Here is a 24,476-nt window from a genome sequence, read left to right on the forward strand (position 1 = left end):
AAGGAATGCAAAAGGGAAGGGCCATCTTTAATATGACCGTTTCCTGCATTCTGTATGTATTATTTCGATTGAATAATCAATGTTTTTCCAATTGTTTTTTGTATGATTATAATTCACCTATATACAACACTTCATTATTGATACATTATGATGATTATATTTATATTTATTTTGTGTTGGACATAATTGTGATTAGTATTGGAAAATTGTTTGCTGCGTTGTATATATTTTGTGAAATATGCAGAAATCAAATCAAATCAAATCAAATCAAATCAAATCAAATTATCACTCACCATTTGTTTCTGATTTTCTCCTGAGCAACAAAGTGAGATAGATGAGAAGGCCTACGAGTAGGATGACCAAGACCCCGAGGACGAGGGCAGCTATTGAGCTCGTCGACCACGTTGTAGTGGCTGAGTTGGCTGCGTTGGTTGTGTGATGAAGACCCAAAAAGGGAAAATACAATGATTCAATAGATCTATGCGACGATGATATATATATATATATATATATATATATATATATATATATATATTCAATACTACAAATTATAGAACGGCTTGCAACAAAGCTAGCAACATCAAAGATACGAGTATGCAATGCGAGGGATTTTTGATGACTCAGACAAGACATGGCGAGTATTGGAAAGTTTCCTTCCTGATAAGAGACGAAACTGAATTCAGTAACAATATCTTATGGTATATTGTCATCATCACCGACTTTTCGAACTTTGACATTGACCTCGATGCTTTATCGAGCGATTCGGAACACACGCAGAGACGTAATTTAACTTTGATGAAAGACAACAAAGTCTATAAAGGAAAGAACAGAGTCAGACAGATTCCAAGGATAGTACGATACTTGACGGCATTCACAGATTACTTCCAGATCAATGTAGATGATATAGCTAGGATCCTGCAGCGCTGCTTATTAATTGTTCTATAGAAACACTGGTCATGAAAGTTTCTACCTTACAATTTTAAACCTGCTAAAAATCGTCGAGAAAGCTGTTTTCATAGATATCTGTAACATGATTATCTACTCCAACGGTGGCAAGACATTTGCTCCTGTGACAATTATTGCTCAGGTCTTATTTTCCCCAAGGACTTCGACTTGGGGTTAGGGTTGTGATAAGGTTTTCGGTTAAGTTTGGTGTGAGGATTAGGATTAGGGCTAGGGTTATGTTTAATTTGTCTAATGTGGCAATATAAAGATAGGTGATAAATACGAAGCGAAGGCACCGACGGCATTCAAGTCCCCTCTTAAAGGACTATACAGGCAATGAAAGCAAAATACCTTTACTAGGGGTACAACTGTTGCTCCCAGGAGTCTCGATCCAGGAACCTTGTAATTGGTAGCCCATGGTCTTAACCACTGAGGTACTAAGTCCTTTCATTCCAGTTGAATTAAAAAAAAAAGGAGTAACCATGCAGCCGCACGTCTCCTTGCTAGCCTGGTGCCCTGTTAAATACCTATGTTTTCAAGGTTCATTCCAATATCTATCTCTCTATAGCGTGGTCTTAGAACTATGAAAAAAAAGTGTGATTAGAGCAAATCGAAACTCGAAAATTTCTGTGGCAAGATAATGATCAATTGATAGTCATAACTATTTCAGTCTTGTTCGTATTTGTTTATTTCGTTATCTATTTATTTTGGTCACGTTGGTCATGATGTTTCCTGTCATTAATATCGAAATTGTTTCCTTTTCTTGTTTTCCCCTCGTACTTCAATCATCTATTACATCCTTTCTTACACCACAATTTATTGTTTTCACATCTCTCTTCGTTTCTTCACCTCCGGTTACATATTGTACTCTCTAAAAAAAATCGAGTGAAAATATTCACTCCTAAAAGAGTGAATACAAAAAAAGAGTGGATTTAGAGTGAAATTGGAGTGAATTTTGAGTGAAAGTGTTCATTTTCACTCATTTTGGAGTGACCTCAGGGATCACTCGAAGATTTTGGAGTGATCCCTAAGGTCACTCTAAAACGAGTGAAAATGAACATTTTCACTCAAAATTCACTCCAATTTCACTCTAAATTCACTCTTTTTTGTATTCACTCTTTTAGGAGTGAATATTTTCACTCGATTTTTTAGAGAGTATGTAATTAAAACATTGATGTCTTCGAAAATACTTGTTTTGCTTTTGCATGCGCAATATAGGTCATTTCCCATATCTGCCTATAGAGTAACTACAGTACGCCTCAAGTTATCTTGAGGACTCATTAAGAAGACAATAGCCTCTGCACATGGCAATACGTTGCTCGTTTTTATATACAAATTTACTTGAATTAATGATTAGACAAATGCATATATGATTTGATGAACATATGAATAGATAAACAAGTAAAATAAAAAAATAGATAAAAGAATGTGTAAATAGATTAACCTTTAAGCTATACGTAAGGGGCGAAGGAGGAACGCCATAGATAATCGACATGAACAAAGAATTTTTATCACGTGGTTCGTGAACTAAGTGACTGAGAAGAGTGCAATGACATAATAAATTAATTTGATTTGCAACATACTCAGTATAAAAAAAAGAAAACATGAGATATTTAAGAATTCAGAAACTACCATGTTAATCCATTCAAAAAATTAATGTGGATTTAAAATGAATCTCATACCATACAGTTTGGATTGTCTTGGCTTTTTCCCTTTCATCAAAATCAAATTAAAGGTATAGTATAGTTTTAGTTGGGGTGGAGAATTCAGATTCCAACTTTTTGCAAGATAAGTAGAAACTAATTAGAAATAATTATGAGGCGAAAACGTAATTCTGAGAGAATTCAAAAATGTATTTGATGAAATTCGGGTTTTAAATAGCTGAAATATCAAATAAAAAGTACACAAAGCAAAACAAAGTGGTCCTAATAAAAGGTGGGTCCCACCTATTGTTAGAACCTCATTGTTTTTGGATATCTCAGCCATTTCAAAACCAATTTACATCGAATAAACGTTGAATTCCCTGCAGAATTACATGCTCTTTCAAATTCATATAAAGAGGTTTCTCATTATCTCACAAAAAAGTTGAAAACATGAAGCCCCATCTCATCCAAAACTCTACCATCCCTTTGAGCATTGACTGAATGTCTACTTTAAAGACACTGCTTTAACATGGTATTGGCTCAATTTCAAGAAATCGTCGAACGTTGTTGATTTAAAGCTGTATGGAAATTTCAAATGCATAACATAACAATCTAGCGTATGAGTTTTGAGAATTATATGATGTCGCTATAGAGAAATCAGTGTAAGAAAAAAAAATCACTGAATGGTCTACTAGTGCTTTAAGACAGACCTTTGAAGGAAATATCAAGTATGGTATTATCATCATACTAACATAATTCTTAAGCAGTGGGTTCGTCTTGTATAAACTTACTTTTCCATAGACTTGTATATACTGTCATATCTTACACAATCACAATAATTCTGAGACAAATTCTTTGCACCTTAAAGGGGAAATCCAGTCCAAATATAAGTTACTCTGATAAAAAAGAGTAAAATCTTACGAATGAGTGAGCTAACCATGTCATAACCTCATGCACAAATTTCCATTGATCGCATACAAAAAAAATACTGAAAAATGACGAAAAGCTTCTGTCACTGAGGTCTGAAACATGATGTTATTTCTGGTTGAATAACTTCAGAATAGTGATCAGTCAGATACACCAAGATTTGAGCCTCGAGCATAATTGAGTTTGAATGAAAAACTGGAAATTTCACAATTTCATGTACAACTATATGGCAAGTTATGAGGGGATAACATGCTCACTTTGCCATTTGCATATTCATATTGATCGTTCAAGAATTGTTTCCTGAAAAATTAGCGAAACTTTGAAATGTCAGAACTTCCCTTTTTTCCCCCAATTTCAATCAAAAGTTTACCATTGAACTCGTAACACTTTACTCCTTCTTATCAGACTAACTTATATTTGGACTGGATTTCCCCTTTAAAGTGCTCACAAAGTGTGCTGTGCATGTGATATGCATATAGGCCCCTAGTATTGTGACTGCGATACATCCTTCGATAAAATTCCTCTGCAGAGAAGCGAAAGCTTTATGAACTTTGGACTGCAATGGATTTTGTCGTAAATCACACTGTGTGTTGCCTCTTAAGTCATGGCCAGGTACAGAGGACACCGCTATAACCTATATGATGGGTTCGTCCTACATTTTATACTGACAATATACCAAGCTATTTTCTATGTCAATGCAATGTCATCGTTTCCTCTCCGCCTTGTGGTAATATATACGGGGTTTCCCCTGATATTCGGTTTCTGCGTATGTCACGAGGGACTCCCACATTATACAACTCTTGCTCACGCTGTTAGCTCTACACCATTACGGGTATGTTTGGTTTGTTTTGAGGTGCGGTTTTTCTGTTTTGGTACGCCCAAAAATAACAGAATGATGATACCTTCGCAGGCCATTATTTTTTTTTCTCCTGCCATAGTTTTTAGTTTTTTTATTTAGTTTTTTTTTTAGTTTTATGAAAGCTATCTGGTTTAGGTTGAATTCTAAAATATATCTTTTTTTTTTAATCTCAATAAAATATTACTTTGACGGCTTATTCTAGAAACAATCTTCTCATGACATTTTGCATATTTACCAATACTTACCATTGAACTGTTGATCATACTGATTAAAGACACAGTATACCATTTGCAGAAGAACAAAAAAAAAAAACAGCATTAGTGCTGTACAATAGTTCTAAAATGCGAGTTAGGGAAAGAAACAACCAATAAAAAAATTGAATCCCTATAATCGATGTTAAGTATTGTTAAATACACAAAATGTAAACGATAATTACAATGAAAATGTTTCCAGACTAAACCGTCTACAGTTACGGTTTAATGAGAAAAATACTGATATCTATAGTTGTATTTTAGGCTTTATTGCAAATATATATATATATTATATATATATATATATATATATATATATATATATATATATATATAGGATGTTCTGTGATACAACAGACCTACACATACATGTATGCATCAAATGTGATATCTTGAACACTTTTCAAATCACTGCTCCCAAAGGTAAACAGATTTTTACATTACATGTAATTGTTTCTATCCCTAATTCACATTTTAGAACTATAATATTGCACTAAAGATGGGTTTTTGTTTCATCTGCAAAATGGTAAATAATGCCTTTAAAGAAACTTTGGGCTTGTTTCTCGTGTCTCTTATACACTGGCGTAGCCAGGGGGGGGGGGGCGATGGGGGCGGTCGCCCCCCCCCCCCCCCCCCCCCCCCCTAAGATTTGGACCGGGGATTTGGGAGGCGGAAAAAAAAATGCGTGTATACTGTATGCATGCACATGAAGCGGGTCTCCTTTGCAACCTTTCATCAAATAAAATATTTTTTTGAATATTTCACTCAAAGTGTGCACCATTTTGTTGAATTTCAATTCAAAATATGCAAAATCTCTCGTGCTTGGGAGGGGGTATCCCCCTCCCAAACCCTCCCCCTCTGTGCCTCTTTCCCTAGCTTAGTACACGACACTTAGTACACTACACTTGAGTGCACAAAACTTATCACTTATATTCCGAAAACTGAAGGTTCCCTCATGTATAAGGGGAATTTCCCCTTTTAATCGACCCTTTCCTCCCTCAGTCCCCCCCCCCATCAGGTTTTTTTTTTTTGTGTGTGTGTGTGTGATTTCCCAAATTTTGATTCCATCAAATATGCGTATACGAGATATCTCAATTTCAACCTTAAAAAGGCAAAAGCTCCATCGGAAGGGAAGGGTGGAGATAACACTCGCCCACGCCTTCTCCCTGCTCGCCCGCCCCTCCCCCCCCCCTTCCGCCATACATAGAAGTAGACTGTGGCTATATCCACAGATCGCTTTATTTCAATTCTAAAAACGGGGGAATCCCCCTTCCCCTAAGCTCTACCTCACGAGACTTTATACATACACACAGATGGTGCACATACGGAATAAGAGCTAAATTCCGTGATTTTAACACTTCGATGAAAAAGTATTGCACCAAAAATTTGCACCAGATCGCTGAATTTCAGATCTGAAAACGCAAAATCACCTTCGCGTGGGAGGGTATATGCCCCTTATCTACACCCTCGTGTGCATGCTTTTTCTGTTTGATTGCTGAACAGACAGCGTTCATGATATTCAGTGTAAGAATAAATACAAGAAGATTATTTAAATGATACCATTTTATAGGCAAATTGTTCAATAATAATCTACACTAAAATATACTGTAACCTTAAACAAGTGGGACTGTTCCAACTCGTTAAAACACGCAAAAACATGCATCAAACTGCACCATTTGCAACATCAAAATGCGAAAAGTTCTCACCGTGGGAGGGGGACACCCCCTCCCACACCCTTCCCTCCCCCCTTGCTCGCTCCGCTCGCTCGGGTTCAGTCGCGTTCATGATATTCAGTGAAAAGAATTAATACAAGAAGTGTATTTAAATTATACCATTTTATAGGCAGATTGTTCAATAATAATCTACACTAAAATATACTGCTACCTTAAACAAGTGGGACTGTTTCACGTCGACAAAACGCGCAAAAACATGCATCAAATTGCACCATTTGCAACATCAAATGCAAACATTTCTTACCGTGGGAGGGGGGACACCCCCCTCCCACACCCTCCCCTCTCCCCTCGCTCGCTCCGCTCGCTCTGGTTCAGTGGCGTTCATGATATTCAGTGAAAAGAATCAATACAAGCAGCGTATTTAAATTATACCATTTTATAGGCAAATTGCTCAATAATAATCTACATCAAAATAAACTGCTACCTTAAACAAGTGGGACTGTTTCACGTCGATGAAACGCGCAAAAACATGCATCAAATTGCACCATTTGCAACATCAAAATGCAAAAAGTTCTCACCGTGGGAGGGGGGACACCCCCCTCCCACACCCTCCCCTCCCACTTCGCTCGCTCCGCTCGCTCGGGTTCAGTCGCTTTCATGATATTCAGTGAATAGAATTAATACAAGAAGATTATATGAATGATACCATTTTATAGGCAAATTGTTCAATGATAATCTACATCAAAATATACTGCTACCTTAAACAATAAAACGCTAAAACGATAAAACGCGCAAAAACATGCATCAAATTGCACCATTTGCAACATCAAAATGCAAAAAGTTCTTACCGTGGGACACCCCCCTCCCACACCCTCCCCTCCCACTTCGCTCGCTCCGCTCGCTAGGGTTCAGTCGCGTTCATGATATTCAGTGAAAAGAATCAATACAAGAAGATTATTTAAATGATACCATTTTATAGGCAAATAATTGTTCAATGATAATCTACATCAAAATATACTGCTATACCTAAACAAGTGTTACTGTTTCACGTCGATAAAACGCGCAAAAACATGCATCAAATTGCACCATTTGCAACATCAAAATGCAAAAAGTTCTTACCGTGGGAGGGGGGACACCCCCCTCCCACACCCTCCCCTCCCACTTCGCTCGCTCCGCTCGCTCGGGTTCAGTCGCTTTCATGATATTCAGTGAAAAGAATTAATACAAGAAGATTATTTAAATGATACCATTTTATAGGCAAATTTCTCAATGATAATCTACATCAAAATATACTGCTATATACCTTAAACAAGTGGGACTGTTTCACGTCGACAAAACGCGCAAAAACATGCATCAAATTGCACCATTTGCAACATCAAAATGCAAAAAGTTCTTCCTGTGGGAGGGGGACACCCCCCTCCCACACCCTCCCCTCTCCCCTCGCTCGCTCCGCTCGCCCGGGTTCAGTGGCGTTCATGATATTCAGTGAAAAGAGTCAATACAAGAAGTGTATTTAAATGATAACATATTATAGGCAAATTGCTCAATGATAATCTACATCAAAATATACTGCAACCTTAAACAAGTGGGACTGTTTCAACTCGTTAAAACACGCAAAAACATGCATCAAACTGCACCATTTGCAACATCAAAATGCGAAAAGTTCTCACCGTGGGAGGGGGACACCCCCCTCCCACACCCTCCCCTCCCCTCCACCCTCGCTCGCTCCGCTCGCTCGGGTTCAGTCGCGTTCATGATATTCAGTGAAAAGAATTAATACAAGAAGTGTATTTAAATTATACCATTTTATAGGCAGATTGTTCAATAATAATCTACACTAAAATATACTGCTACCTTAAACAAGTGGGACTGTTTCACGTCGACAAAACGCGCAAAAACATGCATCAAATTGCACCATTTGCAACATCAAAATGCAAAAATTTCTTACCGTGGGAGGGGGGACACCCCCCTCCCACACCCTCCCCTCTCCCCTCGCTCGCTCCGCTCGCTCTGGTTCAGTGGCGTTCATGATATTCAGTGAAAAGAATCAATACAAGAAGCGTATTTAAATTATACCATTTTATAGGCAAATTGTTCCATAATAATCTACATCAAAATAAACTGCTACCTTAAACAAGTGGGACTGTTTCACGTCGATGAAACGCGCAATAACATGCATCAAATTGCACCATTTGCAACATCAAAATGCAAAAAGTTCTCACCGTGGGAGGGGGGACACCCCCCTCCCACACCCTCCCCCCCCCCCCCTCGCTCTCTCCGCTCGCTCGGGCTCGGTCGCTTCGCTCCCTCGCAGACTAACCGCCCCCCCCCCCCCCTAAGATGAAATCCTGGCTACGCCGTTGCTCTTATAGAGCATGTATTATCGATGATGCACATCAGTGTTCATGCGGGTTTATCGATGTCTGGGATTTTGCTTTTGATCTTTCGTGATTACTTGCTACACACTCACCCGAAACAGCTATCTGGGTCTCGATTCTTCCGTTCAGGGCCGTCACCGCATGTCCGTCACTCCGGCACCCCAGAACTTTCCCGTTCATGTCTAGCGACGCCGTGAACGTCCATGAGCTCCTCCTGTCCCACAACTTCGGCTGCCCGCTGGACGACTGCGCGTTGCTTGTGTTCACCCCGCGCGTTTGAGGGCAGTCGTCCAAGAACCAGACGATGTCCACGGCGGGGCGGGCCCCTAGAGAGAGACACGTGACCGTGTACTCCGCACCGTCAACGAGGTCCGACACGTTCGACAACGAAAGTGACGATGCCACTGGAAAGAAAAAAAGAAGAGGACAGGGAGATAAAAGAGAAGAATCAATGTTTATGGATCTAGCTGTCATAGTGTGCACAATATTCATTGAAGCTAATTAATACCCCTTACAAACGCTACCAGGAAGGATATCAATAGGTATGTATAGTAAACAATAAAATCTTCTAGATTCGGAAAACTCAAATTTTAAGCCAAAAGACATCAATAGGTATGTATAGTAAACAATAAAATCTTCTAGATTCGGAAAACTCAAATTTTAAGCCAAAAGACACGTAACCTTTACAACAACAACAAAAAAAAAACCAAAAAAAAAAACACCAAACAAACAAACAAGAGGAAGAGTCGGTGGCCTTCGACAAGTTTAGATAACCTGTCCTGTTGTCTTGTTTTAGTTTCCTAATACTTCGTTCTAAATTATTTTAACGACTCCATGATCCTGTTATAAATGACTTTGTCTTTTCCTCTCGCACGGAATCAACCCTCCAAAGCATTACATAAATATATCTCACGTAATCACCCATTATCTTATACATGGTTGATCAATTCTAAATGACTTTGTTCAGAGTTTGTCATCTTACCATGAAACAATTCATGAGGTCATGTATATATATATATACATGTATTTGAAGAAAAGAAACTTAGTTTGCATGCAAATACGGCACGTTGTGCTTATGATTGTGCATGATATTTGTTGGAAATTGAAAAAAAAATGACATGAAATGAAATGAAATAGAATGAAACATACACACAATTACGTTTTGCTTATGATAATAGTGTCTGATTCTTTGTTGGAAGTGGAAAAAAAGATATAAACGATATGAAATAATGCAATGAATCTATACCTCTCGTGGTAATGAAAAATAAATAGAATTCATTGAGACAGGCTGGCATGCGCAGGAAATACAAACTCACCCTCAACCGTAAGAGAGGCGACGCCGGAAGGCGAAACACCAGGGATCGAGCATGTGTAGTTACCCTCGTCTTCGAGTTGAACGCCGAGGATCGAGATCACCGACGACCTCGTGCCGTTCTGGACGAGTCTGAAGTTGCCGTACTTGGCGTCGCCGGAACCGAACACGTCGACGTGACCGTCGAGCCACGTAATTGTCGAAGAATTGCTATCTGACGTGTGCGAACACATCAGCGTCGCATTCGTCCCTCGGGCCACGTGGACCGCGTCGGGTCCGTTCCAGATGTGACCGGAAGTCTCCTGCAAGTGGAAAAGAATTTGGCGCCCATTCAGATTACAGTCCCATCGCATGAACTTACCAAAAAAAAATATATCCTCTTAGAATTGATATTTTGAACATGACTGCCGGTGGTGATGTTATAGATTCACCGAGTGCATTCAAATGCTACAAAACGTAAACCGTATTAGATGGTAATAAATATTGCCTCCAACGAAATTACACAAAAAGTCGATTGTGATATTGACATTGACTTCTGATTGAGAGATTATGGTCAAATAGTTCCAAGATTGCTATCATTTCCACATTTCGATAGCCCCGTTGGGCTCGGAAACGGACTGAAAGAGAGGGTATGATCGATAGCGACTGATCGACAAATCATTGACATCAATAAGCACCGATCATTCAGTGTTTTCGTAGTAGCCATGATTTAACAACAACAGCAACAACAACAACAGTAACAAACATGAGACATGTTCGGTCTTTATCTATGGATTGTATGCCCATGTTTTTTTTTATCATGGCCACACCACTATAGTAAAAAAATAAGTAATCCGTTCTTATTTACGTCAATAAAGGCCAGTATGTAAATCAAGATAAAAACCAAGTCAATCTGAGAATTCCTTCATTAATCTGGATGATACGACGAGCTATACCTGTACGAGTATCAGCAGAATGTTCGTGCAAAGAAAGGCCAGGTAGTACATTTCCACCATGTTGCGTCGCCGTTGCCGATTGATAAACGAAGACTCAGAAGCGACATTCGTCAGAACGTGGGCTGGAATGACGGCTCTGCATATAAACAATAAAGCAAACATATTAGGAGGACATCGGTGGCAATAATAGGTCTACTTCTAAACCGTGACTGCTCTTGCCTCAAAACTGTCTTACTGATTTGCAAACACTCGTACACATATATAGACACACATACACTCACGTATACAATGCACATACATACACAAACACATACACCCACACACCCCGACCACACAACATGCATGTAATAACACTATTTCTGTTTATCTTTGTATTCTTTACACACAACCGTAAGCTGTATGACATTCTTATCGATTTATCACTGTTTATTACGACTATAGAATAGTTTGATAGGACTTTGCTTTTTGTTATCTCGTCAGAAGAAAAAAAATAATTGGCGATTTCTATATCAGCTCATCGATAAGAGAAAAGAATGTTATCAAGTCGATAGGATCACCATCCCATTTAAGTAACATATTTTTGAAAACATCTAAAAAAAAGAATTAGATTTAATTGTTTGTTTAACTTATCTGAATATTTCGATGAAAATTCTGACATTCTGAGCATGCTGAAACTTGACTATCGAAGAAAATAATGATAGTGATTGGACCCCCCCCCCAAAAAAAAAGAAAAATACTAATAGCATCAATACTTTGTCTACTCTTCATGTGTGTGTAAAATGTATGAATCATCGAACCTGCCTTAACGGCCACCTTCCTATATATATATAGCGGACATCTGCCGTTAAGGGGCCATCCCATGAGACAGACACCCACGAGTCATAGAGCCCTTGAGTTTGACACAAGAAAAGAAAAGAAAAGAAGGTCCATGCGTTCGACACTAGGGCCCGAATTCACGAAAGACCTCGTGTAGGGCGGCCACCTGTCTAACGCGGCCAGTGGCCACCAACTTTGTAACCCGCGGCAGATTTACCCTGAGTATAGTGGCCACAGACCAATACGGATCCGCAGCCGAGCCAGTTATAGTGTCTTTCTGCTTTGTAGCCGTCATACCGGTCATGTGTGGCAAACAATTCAGTAATCACGATGATGCCTAGATATGCGCGTATATGAGTAATGCACATGACATGTCGGCAAACCTGTCTACAGCGTTCATCTGTCTAAAACGGCCATTATTTTAGTATCCCTTTGGTGGCGGCTATAATAAGGTCTGAATATGAAATCGTCGAGGCTGTGGTCTTCATGGTCTTGTTGTGCAAATCGATTGGAAAGGTCTATTAATCATTCCGATTAAATTCGTTTTGTTCTTATGGAGGTGTGCCCATGCGTTCAACAGAAAAAAAACTCTAGCAAAAAAAAAAATAGTGTTGTTTTTGAACAGCTCTCTTTGGGATCACATTTATAAGTATTAATCACTGTTGTTGTTGTTGTTTTCTCGATAAAGCTACCTATCATGATTATTCCGAAGCACTGGTAAGTACCCCGGGGGCCTACGAAAGTTCAGAGAGAAAGCGACTCTCCAAAGACGTGATAAAGAGGGGCTCTCCTTTACAGCTCCGTGCTCGGGAAGAGAGGGGGTTTCGCTACTCTCATGTAGGGCCTAGTAGACACCTTGGATACAGGGGAAGGTGAGAGGCGACTCGCAATGATACTGTCTTGAAGCAGACGGCAAGCGCAGAGAATTTTACTTGTGTCATGAATATGCATTTGTACAAAGTGGGTGTGGCCAGTTAGGCCCACGTTGGGAAAAAAAAAAAGATGGCTCGAGACTGGGACCATGCCGTGTGAGGCGAGGGAAGAATAAAGTTTTTGTTACTTTAAGTTTGATATCATTGGTGGTGGTGATATGTTTTGGTGTCAAAATGTGTGACATGATGTTGTGCCACCAGAATTTTCCTCCCTTCAGTATACATTAGTAATGTCTGATTGCAACACGTTTCCTTCTCTCGCGCTTTTTAGGTCAAGTCATGCACCGAAATAAACCCCTCACCCACACATCCATCATAACAGTACATATAATTGGTAGCCATCTTCCTGTTGTTGTTGTTGTTGTTGTTGTTATTATTATTGTTGGGTGTGTATTGTTGTTGTTCCTGCTTCTGTGTTTTGTTTTGGTGTTTGTTTGTTTGTTTTTTAATGAGAGTGAGAGAGAACCGCGTAATAATAATGATAATAATAAGGTCTTATTTACCCAGGGTAGCCTCTTCAGTGTTGCCACTGCTCTACCAGAGGGCCCTGCTATTATTATTACCCCAACGTTGCCAGGTACCCATTTATACACCTGGGTCGAGAGGGACATTGTGGGTAAACACATCTTGTCCAAGGACTTAGGCACTGGACGGGATTCGAACTCGGGTCCTCCGACTGGGAGTCGGGAGTCTTATCCATTATGCCACAGCACCCCCACCATTATGCATCAAAATATTTTTAGCATACATTTGCTGGTATCTAAAGAACGTCATAACCGCATATACATTGCTGTGCAATCTTCTCGTTACACTTACGCTTGAGTGCTATTCAGTAAGAATTGAATTGACAACTTACGATGGAATGATTCAAACCATGTATAAAAAAGATTTGTTTATATTGTCTCAATACATACAATGTCTGGTTAAATCATCCACCAAGTGCCTAAAACCGGAAAGCAAGTACCAGACGTACCATACACGTATAACATGGCAAAGGCAGATAATATCCAAGAAAAAAAAATACAACAAAGCAAAACCAGTCAGAATAATGCAAGACAAAATCAAAACAGAAACAGAAAGAATTTGATAGGCGTGGGAATTATGTGGACATGACTGTACTTGACCGTTGACAGACTCATAAGTGACAATCATCAAATCTGATTGTTTGATTGCTTGATTGATTGATATCATTGATTGATTGATTGATTGATTGATTGATTGATTGATTGATTGATTGAGTGAGTTATTGATTGATTGATTGATTGATTGATTGATTGATTGATTGATTGCTTGATTGGGGTTGACTGATTTTTTTTAAAGAATATTCTATTCTTCATCAATGGGAAACAAAATGTACAAACAAATTTATACAAAAAAAAACTTTACTTCAATTTCGTTATCATTTTCATCAATTTAAAAAAAAATATATAAACCGATTTATACAAATTCTTAACATCAATTTCGTAATCTTTACACTCTGATACATTTTTTCACCAAACATTAAACACAATCCATATACATACCTTTTTATTACTACTTTTTCTTAGGTGATGGTATCTGCAATATTCCATGGAGCTGACGTACTCCGTTAGCCCCACGAATAACTCATTGTCGAAGTTACACATTGTATGCGAGTGCCCGAAGATATCAGCGTCCAATTGAAAACATGTTAATCCATTTATATTTCATAGATTTCCATTTTTTCAAACATATCTGAAGAAACTTTTTTGTTGTTGTTTTGGTTTGCTTGTATCTCACTCTGCGTAAAGCAGATTCAACCTGAATATTCAAATTGAATAAACAGGCAGTACCCGCTGCATGATATAAGGATTAGAACCAGCACTGACAGTCAACCCGAAGTTCTGTGTAATCATGGTGTATAATAGTGGAAAAGTTCGCTCTTTCGGTGATCGGGAGGTCGTAGGTTCGAATCCTTCCAGAGTATGTGTCCCCCATATCATGGCTAATACTAAGCACTGATTGATATGACCTTTATTTACGTTGATGGAGACAATATATAAATCAATTGCAATGATTAAAAAAAATGAATATCTACATTATCATAACGCTGTTTTGAAAACATGTGATATGCATAGATTGAGTGAATGTAGAGAGATAAATGAAATGGTTGGTGAAAATAATTCGTATTAAGACACTCTTATATTCAATCCCCAGACCTGGTCCTGAGATATGTTAAGCCGATGGAGTTCTCAATAACTTCTGGAGATGTTAAAGGTCACGTGCTCTGACTATTTTTTTGATATTGTGTTATATTGTGACGTCATTCTTATAGTTTTGGCATCTGGTTCGAGTCTATTAACAGATACATGTCATCGCATGTATACAGCGGTAATGCCATTTGACAAGTTAGCTACTATTTCCTCACTGACTTGTCTTTGACAAGGAAGTTCAAACAGACGGTACCGTAGTAGCTTTAAGCTACAAAAGCATTTCTAACACACACACACGCAAACACAGAATCTCGCACAAGACTGTGAGCCGATGTTAAAATTTCCCGCTTCAGTGTTTAGGCCGTGTCACACCAGCCTTGCGTGCGACTTGCAAAGAACAATTTTGACTACCCGGAGGTCCCCGTAGATGATCCGCACATGACAGTACCTAGCATGTATCTTAAAAGTAGTCGCCCGGAGGTGCGCACGCATATTTTTGTACCTGCAACCGTGTTTAGGCCCTGTCACTCCTTTCCGGGCAAGCTACTCGGGCTTGTTACGTGTAAGGATTTTCTAGCATACCGGACATTCCTGAGGGCGGAAAAGGATTTGTGCGAGTCAGTGCATGTGTCTTACTTGCTGGACGCGTTATACTTGCGAGTATACTGTGTGACCTTTATACCAGTCGCGTGGGGGCTGACAACTCAGTGAAGGAATTCCTCTATCTAAATGGAATGGCTGAAATCTCACAGAATTTCATTATCTTGGCTGCATACGGGACTGCGAAGTACCTGCGTGGGAATTGCCTGGGAAGTACTGCCGCTAAGGGTCTCCTACTGGCGTTCTTTCTGCGTGGACCTTTACGGGCATTCCCGCGACTCACCCGGAAAAAGTTTTAGTCATGCTCAAAACTTGGCTGCGGTTAAATCGGACTTGCGTGAGCACCTCCGGGCAACTACGCGCTAGATACTGTCCTGTGCGGACCAACTGCGGAGAGCTCCGGGGAGTAAATTTGTTTCCCCGCAAGTCAAGCCGCAGAAGTTCCCCCGTACGGTATGACAAGGCATGAGTGAAAATTGCAAACATTCTTGTTCGCCCGCTGAAAATCTTCTACGTGCTGGAAACTACCTCCTCGCCACAAGCCCGCGTAGCTTGCCCGGAATGGTGTGACACGGCCTTTACAATGACTTAAGCTAAAAGTAAATCGAACTATTCCACTAACTCTGTATTTCCTGGTATGACTTGACAGTATACGGTATAATGACTTTCCTGTAATTGTTGGCATTTTTTTTTTTTATTCTCTTGGTCGTTGTATCGAGATGATGGTTCACATATGTTGGAACATTCTCAGAAGTAGTAATGAGCTATTCGTGTCAGGAAGTGTTACCTATATGACGCAAAAAACAAAACTAAGACAAAACAAAACAAAATAAAACTCATATTCATTCCTGGATACCACAGACTTTACAATCAAAATGTACACATGTTCTCCACTTTATGTGTTTATTGCATCATAAAGCAATGTAGGCCTATTAGCTTTAACAAACATAAACCAACAAAATGATCAAATTTCTGTCATTATTTGTATCTACATGATATCGTAAATTATTCAACCATGTGCTTGTTCTATATAAAAAAGAGCAAACTGATATGAACATAATAGAATTCCATCAAAAGAAAAAAATGCACAAGAATTACGATCTGAAAATGGAGAATTAAGCCATATGCAGCTGCACATAACATACTGTGAAATTTTTATTCATGACCTTGCTCGAAAGTTTGTAGAAAACTAAGTAGTTCATGACAAAATCTTTGATGGAATTCCATACATTTTTGATATTGACTTATACTTGTTATAACAGCCATTCCATCGTGACTCGCGTGACATTCTGACTGAAATCTGACAATCCTTTGTGTGCCTTTTCTGTAGTGATTCTTTGGCATTCATTTTCAGGACTTATTTGGTCTATAAAGGTTATTGATATTAAATGGTCGGGTAGAAACATTTTGGCTCTAACACTTACACTTTTCTGAGAAATTGTCATTTGTTTTGCGTGACTCACATAATTATATAAACAGGCTAGAAATTAAAGTTTTTGACATTTTACGTCATTCTGATTGCTTTTCGAGTAAATTTGCACGTCAGAGGCATGCTAGGTGCAATACAATATTGATATTATACTCTATATTCTACATAGTATGAGCAAGGGGGTATCATACACATCATTGATGTAAGTCACACGATCACACAAGCAGTAGCAGCTCAGCTAATCGGTAGTATTCTAAATCACATTATTTAACTCGCGTGACACAGTATCTCAAATGCATTTTGTAATAGGCCTTATATTGCGTTAGGCTACCACATGTCTGTAGACTGCAGAGGCAGTAACCATTGCAGTTCATAAACAGTGTTTCGTTGAGCGAAATCAGAAGTGTGTCGTAATTTTCTTGTTTGCACTAATTAGTCTGACCGCGCCTTTTGCTATGTTTTCACTCATTTAAAGATACCTTCGCCTTAAAGGCGCGATCAGGCTGGCAGCAGATCGAGAAGTTTAAGATGGCGATCTTTAAGATCTCGTAAGTTTTTTCCAGTGTTACCGCAAACTTCCCTCAAAACTTCCCGCGAAACTTCTCGTGAAACTTCCCACTCCACCTAGGGATACTTCCCCCATGTCATCCCCGCCAAACTTCTCAATATTTTGCCGGTGTGACCGGACGATAAAAATGATCGTGAAGACTTCGCGATCTTTTTTCTCTCGATCTTTTGCCTGTGTGAGAGGACGACAAAAGATCTCGAAGATTTCGCGATCTTAAACTTCTCGATCTTTTGCCAGTCAGACCGCACCTTAGAGGTTTAGAGGCAAAAAAGGAAAAAAACAACAACAACAACCATGATCCTCATTGGGAACAATTCAGCGTTGTTGTCTTTGGGAAAGCTGATGGGTGGGGGGTTTTTTCAGCTTTTCTATGAATCCGCCAGAAACGACGGATGTCTGTCAGTGGAGATGAGAAAAAAGGTTGAAGTTCCTGTCAAAGAAGCAGGTTCACCAAGAGTATAAAAGAAAGTAAAATAGTTAAGGCTTTTAATTTGTTTGTTTTAGGTTGATGTATAAAATGTAGCACGTAGAATTGCACAGGCATGAATAATCGGTCATTCGATAATCGTATATGCAAGTGTGTGTGCGTGACAGAATGTTGAGCGAGCAAAACATGCAATCTGAAAATCTCCGTCAGGGAAAATGATCAATTTTACAGCGAAGAAACCAGAATTTCAATTTCAATTCAATTTCGATTTCAATTTCAAATTGAAACTGAATTGAAATACCAATTGTTGGTATATGTATTTAGGCTTACTTGCACATGATTAGTATGTCATACATGTGAATATGAAAATCTAAATTTGGTTGATGCAAATTGAGCACGTTTGCAACTGACATGAAAGAATGTCGGGCTACATGCCACAGAGGTTAGAGCATGTATGTTTTCTAGACATGGAAAAGGAAAGAATTAATATTTCCTTCGAGGTTTTGAGATAATCTTACAGTAATACAGCCTTAAACAATGGTTCATTAATAAGGAGTTGGCTCAAGTGGAGAAGTAGATTGGAAACACTGTTGTAGTTGATATACAGCTGTACTGTACTGTAGTCTGTATATACAGTATGTAGTTTTGAGTTTTAGACTAATTCATACAGTGGTGAAAGTCAGGAACAGGTATTTATCCTTCAGGCAAGGCTGAAGATGTTTATGACAAGGGAACTGTAACATAAACTACAAATCAGTTCGGCATTGATATGCGCTTCAGAAAGTGGTAAACTTAAATTATGCAAAGGTTGCAGCTACAATGTCAATATATGTCATAATACTTTCAGTCACACATTATGTAAACAAGAACAATTGGACCAGTTTCATGATTTGAGTAAAGACACAGTTTGTAATATGTGCGAAGTGCCGGTAATGAAAGAATATTCAAGATCAAAAGAGTTGTTTGGTTAATTATGTTCATCGCATGCAAGGCACGTAATAATGCCAACAGTGCGAGTATAGGGTATAGTATCGGTGTGCCAATCTAAGGTAAACTGTATACGGGTACGCACACAAAAGGTGAACCGGTATTGGTTATGAATTCCTATGCATCGTATAAAGTATGAATCAGTGTATTCGCAAGGTGTAATAACAAATAGAGCTTATACATGCATTTAAGAGCTAGGTGGCATGTGTGGTTTACAAGGCAAACTATGCATTTTTATATTTCAGTAAATATTTAGTATATTTTAAAGCAGGAATTATGACATGGTGATTTGCAGGTTGTGATAGCAGCATACGACACTTAGCATGCATTAGGCCTAGGCATGTGTGATAAGAAAACGGGCGTTATAATGCTACCGTATGAGTATGAATGGATATAAAGAAATATCTGAAAATAACAAAATATGAGTTATATACCGGTATACAGACAAGTGTAAAAGAAATACACATGGAGATAAGAATTGTGTAACAATGGAAGCAATATTTATCTATTGAATGTGCATGTTGCGGTTCTTCATCCACACAGATTGAATTAATCGTGACGAGAGTGGTTGACCATTTTGGTGAACCTTCCAAAGAAGCAATAACTCCTCCATTTACCGGTGTACAACATTTGCTGCATAATGATTAAGTTTGAATATTATAATTTCAACAAAAAGATGCGTTTTCCATTGTCTTGCGTGAAAACATTTTTCGAGTAAAATACTGAAAAATGTCATGCACAATAAACAAAATGCTTACTGTTACTGGAATGAATGTTATACCGTTTTAGTAAAAACGGATTAGAATGCCGCATGCAGATGGTTTAACGTTATTTTTTTTAATGAACAATTATATTGACCCTTATACATCTTCTAGCGTAAAACATTGTACAAAGCCATGGGGCTGTAACGGGCTGTAGAAAAAAAAGAAGCCTAGATTCAAATGATGATCGAAATTTGATCCATTTCAATATCACTCTTCATGAAATTAACACCCAAATAGTGATTATCCTAACTTAATTTTTTGGGTCTTATAATGACCCTTTATACATGGAATTCGCTCTTTGGTAATTGGAAACAAAAAACCAAACGGAGAGAATTGTAGAAATTGCATCATAACTCGGACATACAATTTGAAAGTTTGAATGTCTTACATGGGTTTTCACCTAGTACTGATTTGGTCCCAACCCATGACGCATGCATATTGACCGAAATGATGGTCCTAACTCCCATAACATTCCTATTAGGTTTGGGAGAAAAGAAAAAAAAAATAATGTCATAAACGTATTCTGTTTCGGGACATTCCCTAAGTGATAGCAAATTCAAAACAATCCATTTTCCTTTGTATACAGTCATCAGCGCTTTGTTTTTCCAGCACACACAAACACACACATACGTACTATGCGATGGATATAAATTCGTCTTATTCTATATCTGACGCGACAAGGAAGTAAAGAAAGTTGAAAGTTTCGGGAAACAGTTATGTTGATATGGTAACCACTTGAATACATAAGATGAACATGATTGCCATGGCCTCTCATGCACTCCAACACCTATACAAATAATCTTTCCTGAATGATATAGAATCAGACAATGTAATTTGTATCAGTTGCAATGTATACATACATGCTGTGTGGGTGTGTGCCATTGCTTGTATCCCATAAATTTCAACAGAAATAGAGAAGGGTAGAGAAGATTCGTCAGTCAAATCTTCTGTAGGTTTGTCTTGTTTGCTCTTAGTTGTTCTGTATTGCTTTTTATGGTTTTGATTTGTTTTTTATTTCTTTTGATTTTTTTTTGATTTTTTTTTTTTAAAGAAGCCCAACTTCATGCTACACTGTGTTGAATTGCAACTGAAACCATTTCGGAGATTGTGGTGGAGGTGGGGAGAGGAATGGGCTGGCCCCGTTGTTCGTTTGTTTGTTTGTTTGTTTGTTTGTTTGCTTGCTTTAAGCATATTTGTCAACACCGTGATACAATTCATAATGAGTCATCATATTGTCATTTTACATTGGGAAAGGGGGCGGGGCCTCAGTTATGTTCAAATGTCAGGCGTGAAGCGAAATAACAGAATATTAATGGTGTCGACATTACGCTCTGACTTGCGCTTTGCTCAAGTTTACAACGCGTGAACATTGAACCTAAGTGTGGTTTTAGCACGGAGGTTTAAGAGATGGAGTAACAACAGCAGCCTTATTCACTCTGTTCCCATGTTTACTGCCGGCACTCGGAATCATTTGAAGTATGTGCTTAACTGGAGCTGCCCAACACATAGGGATGTGTCATTGCGCATAGATAGTCACTCCCTATATAGAAAGATATATCTTTATGATGGTAATTACTTTTGCCACATTAGTGGCACATACAGGTACAGACACGTAGGTGTGCAAATAAAATTAGGCGATAAAAAGACTGACACAATAAAAATCAAAATTACTCATCTGTACATGACTGTACATTAATCTAACATCTGCATAAAAACAGAAGTATACCTGAAGATTATTACCATATTAGTTTCATTTGTCGACATTGATTGGAAAAATGATAAAATCGGCTTTCCGGTGAGGGTATATACAGTCTCCATTATTTTAATGACACACTTCTTAGATTACCTCTTTGCACATAATCCTGGACGGGATATTCATGTACCTTATCATTAAGTGAAATTCTATTTCATTTTACAAAAAAAAAAGGTAAAATATAGTCGACAATACGCTAGCGTTCAAATTGAATTTTCAGATTGCTGAGAAAAACGGCGGCATCGAAAAACTTATCATAAATGACACTAACGCATCTGTGGAATTTTCATGTGCGTCAATATAGGAAGCTTACAACTGTTTAAATAATTTATACATTCTGTTGAAACTCCATTTCTTTTAAAAACTCATTTGTCTCTACCATTTTGTTTTAGTAGCTCCATAAGTTTTATCATCTCACCCATGCAGTCGTCATGGGTGCACCACTTTTCTATAGGCAAGCATAAACAACATAAGGGTTCACGAACAGTGTTTTGACACTTGGCACGCGGCATGCTCGGGTCTATAATTGTCATGCAAATGTATATTCTCCAGACCGTTCAAGCGCATACCAGCTCGTTGTTATACTACACACGTATAATGTAATGCAAACTCGTTGAGAATGAATTATGCTCTCTATTATTATGTACATACTCTGCCTCTCCTTCTTTCCTCACACAAACACACACAAACACACACACAAACACACACACACACAAACACACACACACACAAACACACACACAAACACACTCCTCTCACCCCGTCTTTATAATAATAATAATAATTATAATTAACAGTGCTTATAATAAATGGCGCATAAGACATAGACTGTGCATCAAATTATGTCCGTATGCGTTCCATTGACTAACCAGACATGGTACCACTGTTACCACACACCTATAGAATTAAACAATAAATCGTCCAAACAAACTACAATCAGAATGATGAATAGTCAAACACTCAATCGTGACGAAACGAAAAGGCTTATTGTCCAAAGTTGGTTTTGTTGTGGTTCGTTGGATCATAATTCGCGTAAATGAAAATAACCACGCAGACAAAAAGCTAGACATTTCCCTTCCTTCCCCCTTAACTCACCAAGTCACACGGCATAAAGATCACTCATTTCGAGAATAGCGCACTTCCCTGGCACAAAATTTCTGAAAAGCTGTCAGTACTTCAAGCATGGTATAGTTTTGGTAGAGATGGAGCTTCAGATTTATAGGGTTGTTTGTGTGTGTGTGTGTGTGTGTGTGTGTGTGTGTGTGTGTGCGTGTGTGTGTGTGTGTGTGTGAGAGAGAGATATCGGAGAAACCTCTCATGTATATAAGAGAAGATGATATTATATACAATGCTAAGAGGAATTCAAAGTTTATTTGGTTGAGATGGATCTTCAGGTTTCCCGCTTTTTTGTGAGATAATGGAGAAATCCCTTTTGAATAAGAAAGATTATACAATTCTAAGAAGAATTCAAAGCTTGGTCTTGAAATGACTGAGATATCCAGAACAAAGCAATCATGATGAAAATTGGGACCCACGTTTCATTTTGTTTTACTTTGTTTTTATCTATATCTTGGCCATTTTTAAAACCGATTTTAGTCAAATAAACTTTGCATTTCTCTTAGAATTGTATGCTCTATAATGTTTTATAGGTGGTTTCATAAACATCTCGCAAAAAGTTAAAAGCTGAATTTCCATCTCTAGCACAACTATACCATCCCTTTAAAAGTCGTCCTTCTAATACTTTAGAACACAATCAGATGGTAGTTAGCGTGGAATTGGCGTCTTATTGTTCTTCAGCCGGCTAGTCTCATACTATCTGTAATGTTTGAATGTTACGAGAAAAACAAATAAAGAAAGAAGGAGAAATGAAATATATAGAAATATTGCAACTTACGCTCAATGTTACAACGAATTATAAAATCAAGTTGTCAGAGCCTTCCATTCGTCGCTGCAGCTCAGGAAACTGTTTATCATTTAAAAAAAAAATGTTCTGCAGATATCGGAATCCAACTGTGACAACTGCTCAATCATTCGACCACATATCAGCGTATGCTCACACAATAGAGGCCCACACTGAACTTCCTGTCCTACACCACAGATCAGCCGCTTCTAGATAAGTATAGCAATCACCAACTTCGACGCGATTTGTCTCTGACTTGTCGCTGGAAGCTACATGCGGTAAATTTCCCGAGAGACACGGTAGAATATTAGCAGGGTAGGAAGCCGACGATCGCCGATATCGTTGCCGGGATTTTTTTAAAGAACAGGACGAACCCAAGCACTAAGCACCTATCACTTCACATTGTGTACAACTTGCTATACCAAACGCGGAAGAGATGTACGATCGCCTGAATGAGCGTTAGCTTTGCCACTAAACAACATGCATAGACGTTTGCTCGCCTTGAAAATCTCAAAAAGAAAAAAAAAAATCAGCAATAGGAGAAACGGAATGACCGAATTCTTATCCCGTTGCTATATCCTCGGTGTCGGCGAAGCGTCAAACCTGACAAATACAAAGAGTCTGGAGTGGTGGGTGAGCATTAACTCTGCTCAATCCTACTGTGAAGCGACAATAATAAAGCGGATCACCCACGCAATTCGACGGACTAACGTTACCATATTTTTTTTCCCCTATCGTCCGGTTTCAATGCTGTATATTATGATAGAGAGTGAAGGCATGTCCTACGTCATAACTGGGAATTGTCGTCATGATACAATGACTTGAAATTCAAGCGGTTCTTTTATTTTTAGGGGTCATACTAGATGGATCTGACATGAACACATCCGTTTCCACTTCGTATTGTTTGTTGTTTGTTTGTTTCATGTTCCGTTGTCCTGCTGTTGGAGAGAAAACAACAATCTTGAACACAGCAACGTTGTCCAGTATCTGTCTGAGTGCATTTCCTCAAATTCTGTCATTTCTGTGTTTTGTGTTATTGTTTTGTTGTTGTCGTCGTTATTTTTTTGTGGCCGATTGCATAAACTTCCTTTCCGTTCAATTTTCCTGGCACACCTGGCCCCATAGTGTCTGTGCCACAAATGTGATATGTTACATAGTTTATACGTTTGCATTCTAAAATCCTAGTAAGTATTGTTTACAGTATCA

The 24,476-nt window shown here is 38.5% G+C and overlaps 1 protein-coding gene across 1 annotated transcript in view; it reads right to left on the bottom strand.

Moving 5' to 3' along the window:
* Nucleotides 1-12,034, bottom strand: part of LOC139719548 (uncharacterized) — a 30,957-nt gene extending 18,923 nt beyond the window's left edge. Inside the window, exons 1-5 of the mRNA XM_071630960.1 lie at nucleotides 11,985-12,034; nucleotides 10,924-11,059; nucleotides 9,993-10,290; nucleotides 8,769-9,080; nucleotides 294-422 (exon numbers count right to left, since the gene is read on the bottom strand). Of these exons, the coding sequence (XP_071487061.1) occupies nucleotides 294-422; nucleotides 8,769-9,080; nucleotides 9,993-10,290; nucleotides 10,924-11,059; nucleotides 11,985-12,034 (925 nt within the window). The remainder of the gene's footprint in view (nucleotides 1-293; nucleotides 423-8,768; nucleotides 9,081-9,992; nucleotides 10,291-10,923; nucleotides 11,060-11,984) is intronic.
* Nucleotides 12,035-24,476: the final 12,442 nt, after the last annotated feature.

This window comes from Diadema antillarum, unplaced genomic scaffold, assembly GCF_040938485.1.
Source record: "Diadema antillarum isolate AM-2024a unplaced genomic scaffold, OU_Dant_1.0 scf00000112, whole genome shotgun sequence".
Lineage (NCBI taxonomy): Eukaryota > Metazoa > Echinodermata > Echinoidea > Diadematoida > Diadematidae > Diadema > Diadema antillarum.